The sequence below is a fragment of the Macrotis lagotis genome, chromosome X, assembly GCF_037893015.1.
Source record: "Macrotis lagotis isolate mMagLag1 chromosome X, bilby.v1.9.chrom.fasta, whole genome shotgun sequence".
Taxonomy (NCBI): Eukaryota; Metazoa; Chordata; class Mammalia; order Peramelemorphia; family Peramelidae; genus Macrotis; species Macrotis lagotis.
The window spans coordinates 598057594-598079898 of NC_133666.1; the positions used below are offsets into that span (position 1 = coordinate 598057594).

The 22305-nt window shown below is 33.4% G+C and overlaps 1 protein-coding gene across 6 annotated transcripts in view; it reads left to right on the plus strand.

Moving 5' to 3' along the window:
* Window positions 1–22305, plus strand: part of EFR3A (EFR3 homolog A) — a 135702-nt gene that overhangs the window by 41654 nt on the left and 71743 nt on the right. For all 6 annotated transcript variants that reach the window (XM_074202397.1, XM_074202398.1, XM_074202400.1 and 3 more), the window contains exons 3-5: window positions 3142–3269; window positions 9672–9822; window positions 14863–14984. In XM_074202397.1, coding sequence (XP_074058498.1) covers window positions 3142–3269; window positions 9672–9822; window positions 14863–14984 — 401 coding nt within the window. The remainder of the gene's footprint in view (window positions 1–3141; window positions 3270–9671; window positions 9823–14862; window positions 14985–22305) is intronic.

The window sequence follows — 22305 nt, forward strand, 5'->3', positions numbered from 1 at the left end:
CCTTCAGAATGTCCCAGTACATAGAACACTTTGAAACTCTATAGTTAATTAAATCAGAAGTGACTTTAGAGGCAGAGGATGAGAACCTACATAGAAGGGTTGGACTTATTCCATACTTCAGTTAACAAGGGTTTAAGTATCCTGGTTGAGAGAGCTAAAGGGGGAATGTGGGAGAGAGTATGCTATGGAATTGAGCACAAATGATTCATGAAATGATTTGACTTTGGATGATACTTTCCCTAATGAGGCTTGTGTGTCCTTGAAGGGCACTTGAAAAAAGAGGATAAGGTATAAAATGATTATAATTTCAAGGAATTCAAGACTCTTGAGAACTGTATTTCTAATGAGGCAGAAGAGGGGACTTTGTCACTGTTTCTTATCAAATAATCAAGCAATTAATCAGTCTGGTTATACTTCTATTGATAGTACTTTGAGCTTATCAAGCAATCAACCAAATTTTGATTGATGATTCCTGATTGATAGTTTTTGATTGATAAATAACACCAAAAAAGGCATAAAGATCTATTATATTGGAGGGAAAGAAGGTAAGGTGTGAACACTGAGTAAATTCTATTGAATAGGTTTGGTCCAGAGAGGAAATAAAATTCAACACCCTTTTGGATTTAAAAATCTATCCTACTATCCAGGAAAGGGGGGGGGGGGGAGGAAAAGGAAGAAGGACCTGATAAAAGGAAAGGTGAAGGTATAAGTGAAAATAAACTGAAGGTTAAATTTTAGAAGAAAAGTTAAAGGGGAAAGGGAGTAAAATTTTGTTGTGGAAGAATAAGAGGAAAGGAAAGAGAATATAAAAGAGGAAAGATAGCATAGAGGGAAATATAGAATTAGTAATCTTAACTAAAATGTGAATGAGATGAACTCTCCCATAACATAGAAGTGGTTAGTAGAATGGTTTAAAAATCAGAATTGTATAAAATGTTGTTTGAATCAGAGAGATACTGAGCAAAATGTATTATGCTTCAGCAGAAGTAAAAAAAATCAAGGGTAGCAATTCTGATCTCAGGTAAAGCAAAAGCAAAAATAGATCTCATTCCAAGGGATAAGGAAGGAACCTGTATCTTCTTAAAAGGCACCATAGATAATGAAGTCAGATCATTATTAAACATGTATGCACTTAGTAGTATAGTATCAAAATTCCTAGAGGAAAAACTGAGTGAATTACAAGGACACCTAGATAGGCAAAACTTTAATAACAGGGAACTTCAACTTCCCTCTCTCAGAACTAGATAAATCTAATCACAAAATAAGGAAGTTAAGAAGTTAAAATCTTAGTAAACTTAGATATGTTAGACCTCTAGAGAAAACTTAATTGGAATAGAAAAGAATATACCTTTTTCTCTACAATACATGACACCTATAACAAAATTTACCATGTACTAGGGCATAAAAACCTTATAATCAAGCTGAAAGGCAGAAATAATAAATGCATACTTCTCAGCTTATGATGCAATAAAAATTACATGTAATAAAGGGTCATAGAAAGATAAACAAAAAATTAGTGGAAATAACTTGATTTTAAATAATGAGTGGATAAAAAAGCAAATCATAGAAATAATTAATAATTATATCTGAATGATAACAGACTTCATACCAAATTTTATGGGATGTAGCCAAGGCAGTTTTGAGAAATTTTATATCTCTGAATGCTTATATATATGAATAAAATAGAGAAAGAGGAGATCAATGAATTGAGTATACAACTAAAAACGCTAGAAAAAGAACAAATTAAAGATACCCAATTAAATATCAAATGAGAAACTCTGAAAATCAAGGGATAGATTAATAAAATTTCTTGAAAGCAAGAAAATTATTTGATCTAATAAAACTGAATTCATTTTATGAAAAGAAATTAATAAAATAGATATACCTTTGATTAACCTGATTAAAAACAAAGAAAGAAGATAACAAAATTATCAGTATCAAAAATGAAAAGGGTGAACTAGCCACAAATAAGGAGGAAATTGAAGAGATAATTCAGAGCTATTTTGCCAAACTTTATGCCAATAAATCTGATAACCTGAGTGAACTGGATGTATATATACAAAAATACAAACTGCCCAGATTAACATAAGATGAAATAAAATACTTAAAATAACCCCATTTCAGAAAAAAGAAATTGAAGAAATCATTAATAAACTCCCTAAGAAAAGGTCTCCAGATCCAGATGGATTTACGAGTTCTACCAAACATTTAAGGAACAATTAATTGCTATTCTACATAAACTATTTTAAAAAATAGAAGTTCTGCCAAATTCCTTTAATGATATCAATATGGTACTGATACCCAAACTAGGAAGAACCAAAATAGACAAAATTATAGGTTAATCTCTTTATGAACATTGATTCAAAAATATTAAATAAAATTTTAGCAAAGAGATTAATTATAGCAAGTTATTACTAGGATAATTCACCATGATCAGGTAGTATTTATACCAGGTGGGCAGGGATGCTTCAGTATTAAGAAAACATAGCATAATTAAAGATATCAATAGCAAAAACAGCAGTAATCATATGATTATCTTTTTTTTAATTTTCCAGGGTTTTTTTGGCAAGGAAAAATATATAGATATTTAAATATATGTAAATTATGATTTGATTATTTTGTTTGGTAGTTTACTTTAATGTGCAAACTCCTTGAGGGCAAAGAACTAGCCTTTTTATTTCCTTTGATTAGCCTAGTGCTTGGCATATAAGATACCTCATAAATACTGATTGACTGACTTTAAATTTAAATGTTAAATCTTCATAGAAATATCATTCCAGATCTGGAGTTGATTTAGAGACCCTTTTAGTCGAATCAGTTCCTTTACTTGATAAGGAAACTGGAACCCAGAGAGGTTAAGTGACTTGTTAAAGAAATAGTAAGTGATAGTGCTGGGATTTGAGCTCATGTTATGAATTGAAGTTCTGAGACTTTTTCCTGTGCTTTGCTGTTGCTCTAGCATTTCTTCACTTTGAGGTACTTAAAAACTAAACTGTAATTGGCATTAAGAAAGTAATAGTTAAATTGATAATTGTGGTGTGAATTAACCCCAACTCAATACTAGGAGATTTGAAAAAAAAAATTATCCTTAAAATAACATGTTTTAAAAAAAAATTGATAAGTTTTTTGTTTTTTGTTTAGGATGGTCTTGTTAAAGCTGATATGGAGAAACTGACTTTTTATGCAGTATCTGCCCCAGAGAAACTAGATCGAATTGGTTCTTACCTGGCTGATAGACTGAGCAGAGATGTTGTCAGACACCGGTCTGGGTAAGAAAATCATTCTCAGCATCTAAGAATTTGCTTAGCATAAATTCCTTTTCTTAGTGTGAAGAATTTTTACCCCTTTCCATTTCAAGGAATTATCTAATAAAGTTAGCATTATTGGTTATAGGGGGAAGAAATTTTTGAGTGTTTTTATTGTGAATATAATTGTGTATCTTCAAGCACAGCACAGATTCTTTGTTAAACATCTTCTGTGTGCAAAATAATCATACTAGGTTTGGGTACAAAGACAAAAACAACTGTCTTTGCTTTCAGGGAACTTCATTTTATTTTTAAGATATAACATGTATAGAAATAATCATGAAATTTATTCAAAGTAGGCCTAGGTAATTGGAAAACAGTGCTGTTGTTTATTTTTCCAACAACATGCAACAATAGTTTTTCACAGTCATTTTTTTGCAAGGCTTTGAGTTTTACATTTTCCTCCTTCCCTCTTTCCTCCCCCCCCAACAGAAAGCAATGTAATATAGGCTCTACATGCTAAACATAGATTCATATTAATGTTCTTGTAAAAGAAGAATCAAATCCAAATGGAAGGAAAAAAATTAGAAAAAGATGACATAATACATAATATAACTTTTAAAAATTGAAGATTGTAAGCTTTAGTCTGCATTCAAACTCGACAGTTTCCTCTCTGTATATGGATGGTATTTTCTTTCTATCATTAGTCTTTTAGAATTGTCTTTGATTCTTGTACTGCTGAAATTAACAAGTCCATCATGGCTGATCATCACCCATGTTGTTAGTGTAATGTACTCGTTCTGCTCATTTCATTATCAGTTCATTTAAGTTCTTCTAGACTTTTCTAAAATTCTGTTCCTCATGATTTCTTATAGAACAATAGTTCTCCATCACATTCATATACTACAGTTTTTTCAGCCATTCCCCAATTGAGGGACAACCCTTCAAATTCCAATTCTTTTCTACTAATTCCAGTTCTTTACAACAAAGAAAACAGTTTTATTAACTTGAGTAGGTTAGGGGAAGGTTCCTATAGGAGGTGGCATCTGATCCTGAAAAAGAATCTTGTATACTTGAAAAAAGAATAACTTCTTAAGCACACAAGTGATCATTAGCTCTTGCTAACTTTATTTGCTCTTCATTTATTTTGAGATTCGTGCAATAATTTTATTTTTTTATTATATGAATATTTTATTTGTTTTCCAATTATGTGCATGGTAGTTTCTACCAGTCATTTCTTTTGCAAGGTTTTGACCTTTACAATTTTTTCTCCCTCCTTCCGTTTCCTCCCCCCACAATAGAAGGCAATATGATATAATCTTTACATTGCTTCCTTGATATGCGAAGAACAAAACTGTATGTGTTATGAGAGAAGAAACAGATCCAAAAGGAAGAAAACATTAGAGATCGCAAAATTGCATAAGACATAAAACAACTTTCAAAAATTAAAGATAATAATCTTTGGTCTTAATTCTGGATACAGATGGTATTCTCCATCACAAGTCTTTTAAAATTATCTTTGATTATTGTACTGCTGAAATCAAATAAGTCCATCAAGATTGATCATCACCCCATGTTGTTGTTAGTGTATACAATGTTCTGGTTCTTCACTTAGCATCAATTCATTCAAGTCTTTCTAGGCTTATCTAAAATCCCATCTCTCATGCTTTGTTATAGAACAATAGTGTTCCATCACATACATTTACCACAGTTTATTCAGCCATTTTCCGATTGATAGATATCCCCCTCAATTTCAAATTCTTTGCTACTACAAACAGAATTGCTTTGAATATTTTTATACATATGGAATAATTACCCTTTTCATGATCTCTTCAGGATATAGACTCGGGGAAGGTATTGCGGGATCAAAGGGTATGCACATTTTTATTTACCTTTGGACATAATTCCAAACTGCTCTCTAGAAAAGTTAGATTAGTTCACAACTCCACCAGCAACACATGCAACAGTTTTAATGTGATGTGGAAATATCTGTGATTTCTATTGGTGACAAAATCATTCATGCTGCTATTAATGGAGGTTTATTTCCTACATACATTTAGAATGGAAGGAAACACCAAATTTCAGTTCCTTAGTGAAAATAAAAACAGTTTTTTCCCATCCAAATTCATGGAACAAAACCCCTGAAATCTTTCTATGATCCCCATAGATCCCAGTCTAAAAAAGCTCTGGTGTAAAAGTTATTGCTTGAGTTTTCTTGAAGGGACTTAACGATTTAAGGGGCGAGGAGAACACATTCCAAGGCTGTGAGAAAAAAGTCAGTGAAAATGCAGAGTTGGGAATATTATAAGTGAGAAAACCAGTTTAGCTACATCTACAGTAGACTATAGGAAAGGGAATTATTAAAGTATGATGAGACCAGAAAGATAGATGTTAAAGCCCTGCATCCTGGTTCAACCTAAGTAGAAGTCAAATTTCCTGAATCTTCTAGCTTACCAGGAAATTGAAAGCATGGGAAAGGTATTTGAAGCATAGCAGTTCCGACTACTCTTGGCTCCTTTTATAAATTTGACTAGTTGTACAGTAGGTATTTGAAATTTATTACATTTATTACATTATTAATTTGTATAATTACTCAGTTTTTCATTGTGGACATATGTCATGCAGCAGTTATACTTTAAATGTGGAAGGGAGTTAATAAGTCACCTACTCTAATCTCCTTTTAACAGATGAGGAAACTGAAGAGAGAGGCTAAGGCTTGATTTACCAAGTTAGTTTTATCCCTGATAAGTCTATCTGCAGTTTAATTTTTTTTTCTTTTGGTTTTGTTTTTGCAAGGCAGTGCAGTTAAGTGACTTGCCCAAGGTCACACAATTAGGTAATGATTAAGTGTCTGAGACCAGATTTGAACTCAGTCCTCCTAACTCCTGGGCTGGTGCTCTAGCCACTATGCCACCTAGATACCCCTGCAGTTTGATTTTAGAAATAATTTATCATTCTTCTCCTTTCCCTTTTGTTTTTCTTCTTTGCTGTTTCTAAAGCCTTATTTTGCTTTCTTCCTCTTCTTTTTCTTTGGAATGTTTTTTTGTTTTTGCCTCCTGTACAGTATTGTAAACCCCCTATCCACAGCTCTTTATATACCAAGTATAATCACATATCTATTCATCACTTTCACTTCATATTTAAAGGGATGTTATTTAGTTCATAATCACATATCTATTCATCACTTTCACTTCATATTTAAAGGGATGTTATTTAGTTCATTCCAGTGTGGTCTGATGCTTTTTCTTTTTTTCTTTTTTTTACATTAAATACTTATTTATTTAAGATTTTATTTATTTTGAATTTTGCATTCTCTCCCTATTCTTGCTCCCCCCCCCGCAGTCTGTTAATCTTTACATTGTTTCCAAAGTATACATTTATCTAAGTTGAATGTGATGAGAGAGAGAAATCATATCCTTAAGGAAGAAACATAAAGTATAAGAGATAGCAAAATTACATAATGAGATAATGGTTTTTTTTTCTCCATGATTGAAGGTAATAGTCATTGGTCTTTGTTCAAACTCCACAATTCTTTCTCTAGATACAGATGGTGTTCTCCAATGCAGATAGCCCAAAATTGTGCCTGATTGTTACACTGAGGGAATGAGCAAGTTCATTCAGATCGACCATCACCCCCATGTTGCTGTTAGGGTGTACAATGTTTTTCTGGTTCTGCTCATCTCGCTCAGCATCAGTTCATGCAAATCCTTCCAGGCTTCCCTGAATTCCCATCCCTCCTGGTTTCTAATAGAACAATAGCATTCCTTGACATACATATACCACAGTTTGTTAAACCATTCCCTAATTGAAGGACATTCACTTAACAATTTCCCAATTCTTTGCCACCACAAAGAGGGCTGCTATGAATACTTTTGTACAAGTGATGTTTTTACCCTTTTTCATTATCTCTTCAGGGTATAGACCCAGTAGTGGTATTGCTGGATCAAAGGGGATTCACATTTTTGTTGCCCTTTGGGTGTAATTCCAAATTTCTCTCTAGAAAGGTTGAATGAGTTCACAGCTCCACCAACAGTGTATTAGTGTCCCAGATTTCCCACATCCTTCCAACATTGATCACTGACCTTTCTGGTCATATTAGCCAGTCTGAGGTGTGTGAGGTGGTACCTCAGAGATGCTTTAATTTGCATTTCTCTAATAAGTAATGATTTAGAGCAATAATAAGTAATGATTTAGAGCAATAATAAGTAATGATTTAGAGCAATGTCTGATGCTTTTTCTCTTTATTCTCCAATTTAAATCTGAATTTTGCAACAAGAGCCTCATGATCTCTGAACTACAGTCAGCTCCAGATCTAGTTTTACCTGACTGTATATAATCAGTTTGATTTCATTATTGTTCATCTGGTGATGTCCTACCTCTCAAAGAGAAGGCAATAAAAACAAAAGCTGTTACAACTATGTACATTCAAGGAAAACAAATTGCTGGGTTAGCCATGTTTCTCCCCCCTCAAAAAAATGCTTCAGTCTGTGCAACCAATATAGCATTTTTCTATTTGGAAATTACATAGCATGTTTCATTGTGAATGTTTTAGATTTGTGTTATTTATTATATTGATCCAGAGTTACCAAGTATGTTTTATTTTCTTTCAAAAATAATTTTTAATACTACCTTTTGGATTTATTCCAGTATCATTTCCAGATATTGTCACACTGTATGTCTTCCCTTCTATCGTTCAGTCTTTGTACCCTTAAAGCAAAGGAAAAGCAATTGATGCAGTGACAGTGTATGCAACATACACATCTGCTGAAAAGAGGGGTGTTTTATTGTGTGTTCTTTGAAACTATGATTAAAAGTAGTTTCTTAAAAACAGATTTTTTGATGCCTTTTGTCTATATCATAGTTATTTATATCTTTCCAGATTTAACTTTCTCTTGTGATAAAGAAAAATAAGCAAAACTCCAATAGCAACTTTGTCTGGCAATGTCTGCAATATTTTTTTTTTAAACTCTGTAATGAGGAAGAAGGATATCTGTTTCATTGTATGACCTCTAGTACCTTTCACTAGTTTTTACATAACTTGGTGTTTGGCTTCCTTTTAATAACATTTTCATTTATACTGCTATGATCATTGTTTCTATCATTCTTTTATTGTGCTTACTGCTTTATATGTTCATATAGCCCTTCCCATGTTTCAATGGAATTCTCTTGTTTACAGTTTTATTTAGTAATATTGGGCAGGTAGGTAACACAGTGGAAAGAATGCCGGGCATAAAGTCTTCCTGAATTCAAATGTGACCATAGTAGCTGTAGGACCCCGAGTGTCACCTATCCATGTTTGCCTTATTCCTTATCTGTATAATGAAGGGGAGAGCAAAATAGTGAACTATTTCAGTATCTTGCCCCAAAATCCTAAATTAGATTATGAAGAGTTAGACATGATTGAAAAGTCTAAACAGCAGCAATATTGAATTTTTCATTTACTGTTTTTTTTCAGCACTCATTTAATCAGTATCCATTTTATTTCCAGTTCTTCATCTCACAAAGAATGCTGTCATGGTTATTTTGAATTATAGACTTCTGCTTCTGTCTTTCTTTATTTTTACTAACTCGATATGTCTATTTAGTTGCCACATGTTGTAGCTTCCTTCTCTGTAGCATCTCTTACATATGTCTCCTGTTTTTCAGTCACATTCATCTCTCCATTTCAACCTCTTTATTACCTATCTCCTGGACTATTTATGTTAGCCTCCTCATTGGTTTCCTTCCTTGCCTCAAGCCCCTTCCCACATTAATCCATCCTCCACTCACTGACTGGGATCTTCCAAAGATAAAGGATTTACTCTCCCATTCCCTTCTGTCCATTAATGACCTATTAATTAGACTCCAGTCTTTCCTTATTATCTATTAAAAATAACAGGTTGTAATGTTCTTTACAACCTTGTCCCTCCTGTCTTCCTAGAGTTCTTACATCATATTCCCTCTTGATACTCAGGGTCCAGACCCTTGACCTGCTTGTTGTTGCTCATTCATGACCCTTCATTGTTTTCCCCCATGGATGGCATGTTTTTCCTCCTCTCTTCTACCTTCTGGACTCCCTTAGCATCCCCTTCTGCAGATAGAGTGTTTATTGAACATTTGCTTTGTGCCAGACATTAGGAAAAACATTCAGGGATACTAATAAAAGGTAGTCTCTGCTTTTAGGTGCCCCAGGGATGCTGGTGAGGAGAGTGGAAAATCAGGAGAACAAGTAGATTTGTAATGATTTGTTGGAGGAACTTTTGTGAGTTGTAGCTCATTCTTTCCTTACTGACTTTTAGTCCTCATGTTTATGTGATAATGTTGCTTAAATTGTGAATTGTTGCTTTTCTCTTATTTGCCTGCTTTAAATAAGTTATTTTATGGTAAATCCTTTTATGAGACTTAACTGGAGGTATATCATTATATTCTCTTTTCCTTCATACTTAGGTATGTTTTAATTGCTATGGAGGCATTGGACCAGTTGTTAATGGCTTGCCATTCTCAAAGCATCAAGCCATTTGTAGAAAGCTTTCTACATATGGTTGCAAAGCTGCTGGAGTCAGGAGAACCAAAACTGCAAGTTCTTGGAACTAATTCTGTGAGTAAAACCATTATATTAGAGTCATTATAAGGTTGTTTAGGTTCTGTAGTGTCATCTTCTAATACACTGTCTTACTAGGTAAAAGAGGTGTGAGACAACTAAATTATTGAGGAAACAATCAAAATGTTTAAAAAAAGGAATGTAGGAATTTAAAATTTTTTCTTATTAGCTATGTCTATGTACTTTAAAAAAATTTTTTTTATAAAGTTTTATTTAAGGCAGTGGGGTTAATAGTGACTTGCCCAAGGTCACACATCTAAGCTCTTTTTGAGTTTCTGACACCAAATTTGAACTCAGGTCGTCCTGACTCTAGGGCTAGAGCTCTATCCACTGCACCACGTAGCTGCCCCTTATGTCTATATACTGTTACCTACATCTATGAATTTGGGTACAGAATATGTTATGCCTGCCCTTATGTCTGCTATCCTTTCTTCTTTCTGCATGGTTCTTTTTACTTCTGTCATTCCTTTTTTTTATTTCTCTCACTGACCTGATTAGTTCAGTTTTGATTTCATGTTCATCATCTTTCTCTTCCTATATTATACCTGTGAGTAATATAATATATTACATGAAATTAAAGGTGTGAAAACTGAAAAAAAATCTATAACTTCATTAAATTTACTGTTCTTTATTTAAGAAACTCCAAACTTAGTCTTCTGCTTTTTTGTTGTTGAAAGTACTAGCATATTTATAGTCTCCCAGATATGAAACCTTGATGCTATCTACCTCTTTTTTTTCACTTCACATATTCACACAGTTGCCAGGTTTTGCCAATTCTTCCTTCAAATCTTCTATCAACTCCTCTTTGGTTACATAGTTGCCCAAATTGAAGTCCTAATGTATTTTCATTTGTATTATTACACTGGTTTCTTGATTGGTCTCTCAGCTTCAAATCTCTGCTCACTCAGTTACATCTCATATATAATACTCAGAGATTTTCTTTATATGCAGATCTATATCATTTTCCAACTCAGTAATTCCAATGGTAGTTCCCCTTTGCCTCGAGAATCAATTTCTGTTTGATTTTTAAAGCTCTTTGCAATGAAGTTCCAGTCTGTCTTTCCAACTTCATTATGCATTTAATTATGGTTCAGTCACTCTAGTCTTCTTGCTGCTCCTTACCTGTCATTCCATCTCTCACGTCCATTCCTTTGCATTGACTGCCACTGTGCTCTTATCACCTCTGCCACATAAAATCCTTCATTTCCCTTAATATTCAACTGAAGTACAACCTTCTACAGTCCAAAGAAAGCCTTTCCTGATGTTCTCAGGTATTTATTCTCCCTTTTCCTGACTGATTATATATTTTATTCTGTATATATCTATATGTCTCTCTTGAAAGAATGAAAGATCTTAGAAAGTAATGATTGTTTTATTGTTTTAGATATTTATCTCTAGGCCTCACCTAGTTCCTGATCTATAGTAGATGCTCCTTACAAATTAGTTGTCAAGAAATTTCTTTTTTTTCCCCCATCATAAGCGGGGAAAAATAAAGGCCAAGTTGCCAAGAGTCAAGAGAACAATTGGCATTCTCATCTGATTGTACACAGCTGGAATAGTGACTAGTAATTCAATTTAGTGCCCTTTGCTAGATTGAAGAGAAAATCAATAATGAATGAGGTTGGATCTTCTAAGAACTTAAATTCCTCTTTTGGATCCCCCCCCCCCCCAATTACAAAAGAGAAGTAATTTCTAGTTGGGAAAGAAATTTACTCTATATTCCATTTCTTTAGTTACACCAAATCATAGACCAAAATAATTCTCTATTAATTTTGTTATGTTTAATTTTGTCAATTAAATTAGTACTCCAAAACTGTATTTTAAGTATATTCAACTGATATATACTGGAAATCTGTTCTATTTTAATGGAACAAATTCTTGTGTTTCAAGTGATGACTGGTATTAGAGAATTAAAAAAATAATATGTTTTAATGGTTTTTTGAAGGTTTTCCTTTTATTCCATTAATAGATAAACCTGTTTTTTATTTTTTTTGCAATCACCTTTGAAGTAGAGTCATTGAAGTAAATGGGAAGTATTCAGACATTATGGACAATTGTTTATTCTTTTTTTCTGGAAGAACTGCTGTTGCTGTCTTCTAACTGCTGTTGACAGTTTTGAAGAATGATAGCATGGTATAGTAGTATAGATATAGACTCATGAAGACCTGGATTCAAATATGGTCCTAAATATTTTTAATAGCTTTAATTTCCTTATCTGTAGAATGAGGCTGATGATACCTATGATAGTTACATTACAGGTTTATTTTAAAAATCAAATTAAATAACATGTTGAGTGCTTTTCAATGTTCAAGTGTTTATGACACTTATTCATAGGATCATAAACTTAATTTTCTTTTAAATATTTTTATTTTCTCCCAATTATACATGAAAACAGTTTTTAACATTTATTTCTTAAAATTTTGAGTTCCAAATTCTCTCCCTCTCCTTTCATTGAAAAGACAGTCCAAAGACAATGATTTTACATGCAAAAATGCAAAGCATTTTTCTGTTTGTCATGCTTTAAAGGAAAACAGAATAAAATAAAAAAGTTGCAAGAAAAATAACCTAAAAAATTATGATTTGATCTGCTTTCAGACTATGAGTTTTCTCTCTCTGAATTTGGATGCTTTTTTCATTATAAGTATTGGAAATTTCTTAGCTATTCTCAGCCATACAGTGATCTAAGTCATTCCCAATTGATCATCATATAATATTGGATCATAGATAGCTTCTGTCAAAACTTAGGATCAAACCAGGGACCTTTAGATTTTCAGTCTAATGCTCTCCCAAATGAGCTATTTCAGCCACTAGGTGGTGCAGTGAATAGAGCACTGGCCTTGGAGTCTGGTGGACCATAGTTCAAATCTAGCCTCAGACACTTGCCACTTACTAGCTGTGTTGTCCTTGGGCAATTCACTTAAACCTTATTACCACCCATCCAGGGGCATTTCCAGTTGTCCTGTTTCATATCTGGCCACTCGACCCAGATGGCTCTGAAGAAGAAAGTGAGGCTGATGACTTAGCATACCTTTACCCAAATCCAACTCATGATATTATATGATGTCGTGTTCTTCTTTGAGAATGAAGCACAGACATCATAGCATCATAAGTTTAGAGCTGGAGGAGAGATTAGAGGCTATCATTTTGGAACCAGCTCTTATTTTAAACCAAACTGAGGTCTATTAGGTTTAAATTACTTGTCCTGGAACATACAAGTATTAAATAACAGAGTAGAGATTTTGTATCATAAATTCAGATAAAAAAAAGCTTAGTTGTCATAATCTTTTCTACATCTTATAATTTCCCATAGTATTTTAAAATTTAAAGTACTTTCTTCACAGCCATTATATGAAGTATGTATAGTTCAAAAATCCCCCATTTTACAGTCTCTGATTTGTGGTTTAGATTAAATGAAAATTAAATTTCATAGATCTATTTTACGAGAATGAAAAATAATTAAGCCATTACGTAGACATAAATATTTTTAATATTGCATATATGCATTGGATGAGAAATTGGGTCACAGATTGTTCCCTAACTTATTGGAAGATGGAAAGTTTTTTAACTCTTCAGATGGAGAGTAGTACTACCTATTCTTTTGGAACAATATCTTTTCAAATAACATTAGCTGGTTCCAAAGTGAATTCATCCTTCAGAATCTCCAGGAACCCATATCATGTTTTAGAACTTAAAAGGAACAAATTTTCTTACATTTATCTTCCCAATAGAACAAACAAACAAAAAAAAAACTCTTACAGACGGAATTCAAATCTGACAGCTAAACATTCTTGTTAAAAAAAGTTAATACTCAGACATTTTCAGAAGGGATATTCTGATAAGTATAATCTCAGTACTGTTCCTCTTAAATGCTTATAAGTGATATCTAGCAAATTCTCTTAAATGGTATACTTCTGAAGACTACTGTTGCAAAGTACAATTCTGTTAAATTTTTTGTTAAGTTTATTTTAGTTTCTCTCATATAAAAATTCTTAACTGATTCCCATAATACATTATTCTAGTCTAGAGTCTGATTAGATGGATGAGGTTTTTTCCAATTAAATAAGTTACTAATTCTCTGGTTTTTGAAATATCATAATACATTGTAAGAAATGCTTCTTTGAATGGTATCTTAGATAATAAATTAGCTGTTAATTAGATTTGGAAAACCATCTCAAGAAATCTTTGAGCCTGTGCTTGTACTACCCCTTTGCCTCTTTTTACACCCTGACAAAGCCTCTTACACATACACGTATACTTTAATTACCTTTAGGTTATTTAGAGAAGAATATGATATAAATTTATTCAACTTTTCCTTTGAAGTTAATCTTACTTTCAATGATAATAATTTTTGATTCATATCTGTGATTTTATTAACATCTGCCTGTTAAGGAATCTTGCTCTTTTCACCTTTATAGTCATAAGAGAAATGCCTGAGGCACTGCGAGCTTAAGGGTTTTCTCTGTTTTGCATATGCAAGTAGTAAATAACAGAGTAGGGATTTTGTAGCATAAACTCAGGTAAAAAAATTGTTTGACTCTTGTGTCAGAGGTGAAATTTAATCCTAGATTTTCCTGTTTCTGAGGTCATATCTTTATCTTTTATTCCATTCTTCCTCTCATCATCAATATTATTTTTATCACTATTTTTGTCATTGGTATTACTGTTTTTATTATAATTAATAACTAACATTTTTATAGCAAACCTGTCAACTTCTCTTTAAATTTATGTCCATTTCCACTTATTTCATCATGAGCAGAGAAATAATATACAAATAGAATAATATACAAAAATTCCTATTTTACATTTGGGGAATAGATTGTTCATATTATATGAGCAATATTATTGTTTAATATTTAGTGTTCTTTAAATTTTCATTAATAATATTAAAAGGATTTTTTATTCTCTTGAACAATTTCTTATATAGTGCTTTTGATGTTTATAGAATTATATATTAAATTAATATAAAGAACTTTGCAAATTGTTTGTACTGTGAAGAAATAGCAAAAGTACTTATTGTTGCCATTTTATTTTTTGTAGTTTGTCAAATTCGCAAATATTGAAGAAGATACACCCTCTTATCACCGACGTTATGACTTTTTTGTTTCTCGATTCAGTGCTATGTGTCATTCCTGTCATCGGGATCCAGAAATACGGAAAGAGTATGTATTATTTTTATGTTACTGAGTTTTTATAGAATATGTTCATGGAATTTTCAATCACACTTAGGTTGAATTACAACATTTAAAAGAATTATGAACAAAAAACTCTAATCATCTACAAAAGGTCTTATATGTTTGTTCAACAAATTGTTTCTAAGTACCTATTCAAAAAATAAAGCATATTCTCTACTCTTTTAAGAGTTCTCAAACTAGCATCTGGGGATAACACTTGGCAAATGTCATAGGTCATTTCACATTTAGATATGTGCTTTAGAGAAGCTTAATTGATAGAAATAATAAATATGAGGTTTATTTTGGGGAGGGAAATTTCTTAGTAAGATGAATGATAAAAATTTCCCTAAAACCAGGACTTTCTTAATTTCAGGAATCATTAACATTGGAGGAAATATTGGAGGAGGAAAATAGCTTAGGAAAGGTTGAAACATCAAGAAAACTAGAATTTCTAAGTGGTAGAGATGAGGGAGGTACATCCTAGGCATGGGAGATAGTCTGGGCAAAAAAACTTGAAGAACTAGGATGGAGGGAAATAGACCTAGCAATAGCAACTATGGGGAAAAATATTGAAGCAGTTTCTCTGATGGACTTATGAAAAAGAATGCTATCTAGCCCAAAGACAGAGCTGATGGTGTCTGAATACAGACTGAAGCATATTTTTCCTTTTTTTAGTCACTTTATTCTTGAGGTTTCTCTGTGTGGTAAGGGGAAGTTATGTTTACTTTTATAACTTGACTATTATAGTAATGTTTTTCATGACTACACATTTTTAATCTACACCAAGTAACTTGCTTTCTCAATGGGGGGAGTGGGGTGGGAAGAAGAAAGAGAATTTGGAACTCAAGGTTTTGGAAATAAATGTTGAAATTTGCTTTTGCTTGTAATTGGGGGGAACAAATTTAAATTGACCTAGGAAGATTCTGAAGAGTATCTGGTAGGATACACTGTGGACCTTTCTTGAACTAAACTTCCAAACATTCAGATGTTAATACAGAGAGTACAGATATGACATGGCCACTATATTTGAATGCCAAATGTGCGTTTCTGTAAAAGACTATTTTATAGAGAACTCAGAGCAGGCAAATGTTTGAGAGATAAGAAATTATATAAAGACACTTTCAATGTGTCTCTGAAGAACTTTGGTTTCAAGTGTGAGACATGGTAGAAACGTGAGATGCTCAAATTTAGAGGCATCTCCACTAAAAAAAATGTTCATATGGACTATTTGTGTTCGAGTTGTGCAAAGCCTTCTGAGCTCATATTGCTCTGATCAGGCACACTTGGACCCACTACCTTGACCTCAAAGTGAATTTGTTTTGGTCCTCATTAAGCTTGCAGGACAGTCTTTCCACATTGTTCCACTTCTGGACTTATGCTCTTGCTATTCCTTTTATTTGGAACATCTCCCTCTTCTCATTTCACCTTTTAACTCCTTTCTAGTCCCTAAAAATCAATTCTTAATGGTGTCTTTTCCACAAAATCTTTATTGTTTTTCCTATTAGTCAAGTTTCTACCACCCTTGCTTCTATAGGAGCCATTATTGTCCTCATTTTCCAGAAACTAAGACAAACAGGTTTGGAGCCATTTGTTCAGGATCACCCAGCTAGGAAGTGTCTGAGGCTGGATTTGAACTTGTCTTCCTGACTCCAGGTCTAGTACTTTATCCTATTTCCTTCAATTATTCCATAAACACCCCTACAACTGTAGGTCTCCCCCCCCCCCAATAGCTACAAATAATTTCTTCAGTTTTTTTAATAGTCCTTTTTGTAAACATTTTTATCTTTTGTGCTTCTTTCTATCATTTATGTCCATGTATTACAATCTCTTTATAATATATATTTATTTACATAAAAGTGTACAAATGTGTATATATCCCATATATAATTATTCTTTTTATTACTGCACATTCTAGGCTTATTTACTGATTGAAATCGCGTATCGCTTTAGTTGTAGTTATTTGTCTTTGTATTGCTCCCATTCTTGATCAAAGCTTCATGAAAGCTGCTATCATGTCTCCTTTGTTCTTTGTATCTACCTAACACTATTCTACATGTAATTGACAATTATTTACTAATTATTTACTAATTTTTAAAAGCGTGTTAACTATAATTATTTAGCTTAAAGTAAGTAAGCCTGTTTCATTAGTAATATTCAGACATATGAATATTTGAATTTCCCCTACTTCCCCCTCCATTTCAGTAAATTCCAGTAACTCCCTGTTACCTTCAGATCAACTACAAAATGCTGTTTGGTATTCAAAGCCCTTCATAACCCAGCTCCCTCACCTCCTTTTTAGTCGTCTTGCACCCTACTTTCCAGCACATGCTCTTCCTTCCAGTGATACTGGTCTCCTGGTGATCCATCAAGAAATCACTCCATCACTTGGCTTCATTGCCCAAGATGCTCTCCCTCCTCTTCTCTGATCACTGACTTTAAGTAAGGAAACTTTGCCCAACCATTATTAATTTTAGACCCCTTGCTTCTCTTATTTCCTCTTTGTGCACTACAAGCTTATTTATGCATATTTAGCTGTTTGTTGTTTCTCCTTTAGAGTGTGCCTTTTGCCTTTTTTTTTCAGTTTTTTTTTCCAGGGCAATGGGGTTAAGTGACTTGCCCAAGGTTGCACAGCTAGGTAATTATTAAGTGTCTGAGGCAGGATTTGAATTCAGGTCCTCCTGACTCCAGGACCAGTGCTCTATCAGCTGGGCCACCTAGCTCCCCCCCCCTTTTGCCTTTTTTTTTAAAAAACCTCTAATACTTAACACAAAACTTTATAGTACTTGGCACATAGGAAGTACTTAATCAAAAGTTACTGATTGATTGTCTGTTTTGTAGAATATCATAATCAAGTTCTTAAAGATAGAATTCAATTCTACAAAAATTTGCCAATGTCTACTAAGTGTAAAATCACTGTATTAGGTGTTGGGCATCCAGGGACACAAGTTAAACAGCTCCTGCCTTTTAAAGGATGCTATATTCTCCTATTAGAGGTCGGTCATGTACACAAGTACTAAGCACAAGCACAGCAATTAGTCTTTTGGTTTTATTGATATAGGGAAATCCCAGATCAGGAAACTCCTCCTTTTTGAAGTGTTGAGAAGGTTAAGTGCCTCATTTGGGATCGTGCATACATCCAGTGTGTATCACAGTGGGGATTTCAAGCCTGGTCTTCTGGGTCACTTGATTGGCTCTATCCATTATTCTATGCTTTCTCTTAAATAGAAGATTATAGAAAGTAAATACAAGGGTAAAAGAGTAGAAACAATCAAGAAGATCAAGAAGGATCATCTTTTTTTTAATTTCTTTTTTTTATTAAAGATTTTATTTGAATTTTACAATTTTTCTCCCAGTCTTACACCCCCCCACACATGGAAAACAATCTGTCAGTCTTTATTTTGTTTCCATGTTGTACTTTGTTTCCATGTTGTACATTGATCCAAATTGAGTGTGATGAGAGAGAAATCACATCCTTAAGCAAGAAACAAAAAAGTATAAGAGATAAGATCAGACAATAAGATATCTGTTTTTTTTTTCCTTAAAGGGAATAGTCCTTGAAATTTGTTTAAACTCCACAGCTTTTTATCTGGATACAGTTGGTATTCTCCATTGCAGACAGCCCAAAATTGTCCCTGGTTGTTGCACTGATGGAATGAGCAAGTCCATCAAGATTGATCATCGCCCTCATGTTGCTTTTGGGGTGTACAGTGTTTTTCTGGTTCTGCTCATCTCACTCGGCATCAGTTCATACAAATCCTTCCAGCCTTCCCTGAATTCCCATCCCTCCTGGTTTCTAATAGAACAATAGTGTTCCATGACATACATATACCACAGTTTGCTAAGCCATTCCCCAATTAAAGGGCATTTACTTGATATCCAATTCTTTGCCACCACAAACAGGGCTGCTATGAATATTTTTGTACAAGTGATGTTTTTACCCTTTTTCATCATCTCTTCAGGGTGTAGACCCAGTAGTGGTATTGCTGGGTCAAAGGGTATGCTCATTTTTGTTGCCCTTTGGGTGTAGTTCCAAATTTCTCTCCAGAAAGGTTGGATGAGTTCCCAGCTCCACCAACAATATAATAGCGTCCCAGATTTCCCCCAACCCAAGAAGGGTCATTTCAGTGAAACCATGAAGGAAGTTTGCAATTTTAAGAAGTAAGGAGGAATAAGTTCTAGGCACGAAAGAACCTCATATAAACGCTTGGAGGTGGGAGATTGAGTGTCACATAAAGGGAAAAGCTAGTAGGCCTGGTTTGTTTTAAAAAATGCCAACTTGATTTTCTATCTACATCTAGAGAAAGGACTTGATGAATGGAAGTATTTATAATATGACTCTATCTATCTTTGTAACTAGTAGGGTAGCTTTCTCTAGGGTAGGTTGGGGAAAAAAGGGAGGAAAACACTACAGAGCAGAGAACAAAAGAATGAAGCATAGAAAAGTAGGGTAGTTTTAAAATGATATGTAGTATTTATTGCATAGTTTTAAAAAATGAACAATGTGAAATGAAAATTTATGTTTCTATCTATATTGAATCGTTTTGTTGTGCTGTGTATGTGGGAATGTTCCTTTTTATGTTTATTTTATGTTGTATTTATATTCAAAATGAATAAGAATTTTAAAAAGAAATGCTAATTTGATTAATATGGAGGATTATAAAGGGAAGAGATTGGAGGCAGGCAGGGATATTAAGAAGCTGTTGTCGTAGTACAGTTGAGAGGTAATAAGATCTGAACTAGGATATTGACTATATTAGATAGAAGGGAACAGATATAAAAGATTTTATAGAAGTTAAATTGGCATTACCAAAATATGAGGGGAGGGAAGAAAAATGGAGAATGACTGAGCAGGATAATTTGAATGAAACTAGAATAGGCATGATGTAAAGTCAACATCAGTAGGCAAGTTTAGAGGAAGGGTAGATTTAGGGGAAAATAAGAGTTCCATTTTGAATTTCTTGACTTTGAGATACTTGTAGGTTATTCAGAGAGAGGTTTAGCAGCTGGTGATTGGTAGTATACTAGAATTAGGTCATGGAAGTTACTGAAATCTAGGAGATGAAGAGTGAGATGGAAGAGAGGGGAACCTTTCCAGGATTAGAACTTGAAATGAGAGACTCACACTTTTTGAATAGAATGTGAAAAGTAAGTGTTCAGGTAGGAAGTAGACCATGAGAAAGCAGTTACATAGAAACCAAAGAAGGAGAAAAGTCTTAATATAAAAGCATTTGTTAATTAACATGAATGCTTTTTTCTTCTTCCTTTCTAACCTGGACCAGTTAACTTTAACTTCTTCCTTTGCATTCTGGTGATCATCCACTCCCTCAGTGGAGGGAATCACCATGCTCATACTGGGCTTAGTACGGACACCTTGTGTTAGCTTTAGCCATACTACCCATGATCAATAGTAGTGATAACATGAATACCCCACCACATCAAGCCTGAATTTATATATCCACATTTTTTTCAAGAGTATGAGTGCTCTTGTGGCATAGACTATATCTGTGATATAGTTATATTTTAATAAATGGATTAAATCAGTCAGTCAGTAGACATTTATTAAGCACTTAATATAGCTAGGAATATAGCTAGGCACTGTGCTTCATGCAGTGGTCAGAAAGAAAACGAATTGCTGTGGTTGAGGTAATTCATCACTTGGTGACCAAGATCCAGTTATGAGTCTTTTTACATTTACCCAAACTGGTCTCTAGTGGACACATAGTCTATTATCACACTATTCTTTAAACATTTTATTTTTTGGTATAAGATTTGTAAAAGCACTGATGTTTAAGCATAGCCTTTCAAAACTTGATTACTTCTACATTGCAATACATGGTTACATATAGATTGTTTGTTATTTGCCTTTTTTCAAGGTATTTTTAAAATTGCATTATTTAGTTCCATTAAATATTTCTCTCTTAATTTTAAATTTATACCTGAAGCTTTTTGTAAAATATTACAGTTTTTTCATGCATATGCAGCCAGATATGTTACATTATGTTCTAAAACTTAGTTTTTATGAAATGGTCTGTAATTGAATATAATTTCCACTGTAAACAATGTTGTAAACAGTAATTTGCCATTATACTCCAAAAACCTATTTAATCCATATTGTCTCTTAGAGTCTTAGAATAAGAAGATTCCAGAGTTGGAATGGAGAAGTATGATCTAGCTGCCTCTGAACACTTAGCCTTGTAGACTTCATGGGTTAAACCCATTTAATTTTTGCTGGGAAGCTACTGTATTGACATTGACTTTGACATGGATAGTCCCCTAATTGGGGAGTAGAAGTTCCTATATTTTCTCCATAGACCTCTTAATTTACTCCTCAATCTAGTTTTCTTAGTAGGGTTTTCTTAGAGAACAGATGTGAGACTAGATGGTCTGTCTTTCCTATCTTGGCTGGAAATTGACATACTAAATTTGAGGTGCTGTTAGGATATTGAGAAAACTTCAATAGGCGATTGGAATTGGAGATATGGAACTCCAGAGCTGTTAGAGATTGAGCTGGAGAGAGTTTTTGAGATCAACTTTGTAAGTCAGAAGAGAATTGTCAAAAGATGAGATTAGAGATAGACTATTCAGTCTTTACCTCTTATAAGACCTAAGAAAATGCAGTGAATGTTATATTCAGGAGGTAGACCATTGATTACTTTTGAGAGAATATTTTGTATAGAGTTCTGGATGTTTACCTCTTATAAGACCTAAGAGAATGCAGTGAATGTTATATTCAGGAGGTAGACCATTGATTACTTTTGAGAGAATATTTTGGATAGAATTCTGGATATGGTTTCTCTGTGAAGTATTTGGTTTTGAGGCTTTTAAATTCCCAGAAGTGAGAAGTTGTTGGGGACAGATTTTAATACTTTATATAAGAGAGTTGTTATTAGATTAGTCTGAGCACAGTGAAGACTTATTTTCAACTTGTCATATTTTATATTTCACTCAGCAGAAAACAATTCCCTTTTATTAACCATCTAAAAACTTAGTTTACTTAGTTTTCCTGGTTTAGTCATTTTTAATTTAGTTCTTTTTTACTGTTGAAATATATTTTGTTTTCCTTTTGTTGGAAAATATTACATATACACACATACACGCACAAACTCAGAGACATAAATGCACACAGTAAATATTTATTTTTACAAAAATAGTCTTTAATTAGGATTTTTAAAATCTTTATGATATCCCTGTTTGATGTTTGAGACCTTGGATGGAAAGTGATATTTCCATTTTGTTGACTTCAGGTATACTCTTTGTTTTTTCTATTTGTTGTCTCCTAGCCAAACCAAAACAGCTACCTAACAGTTCT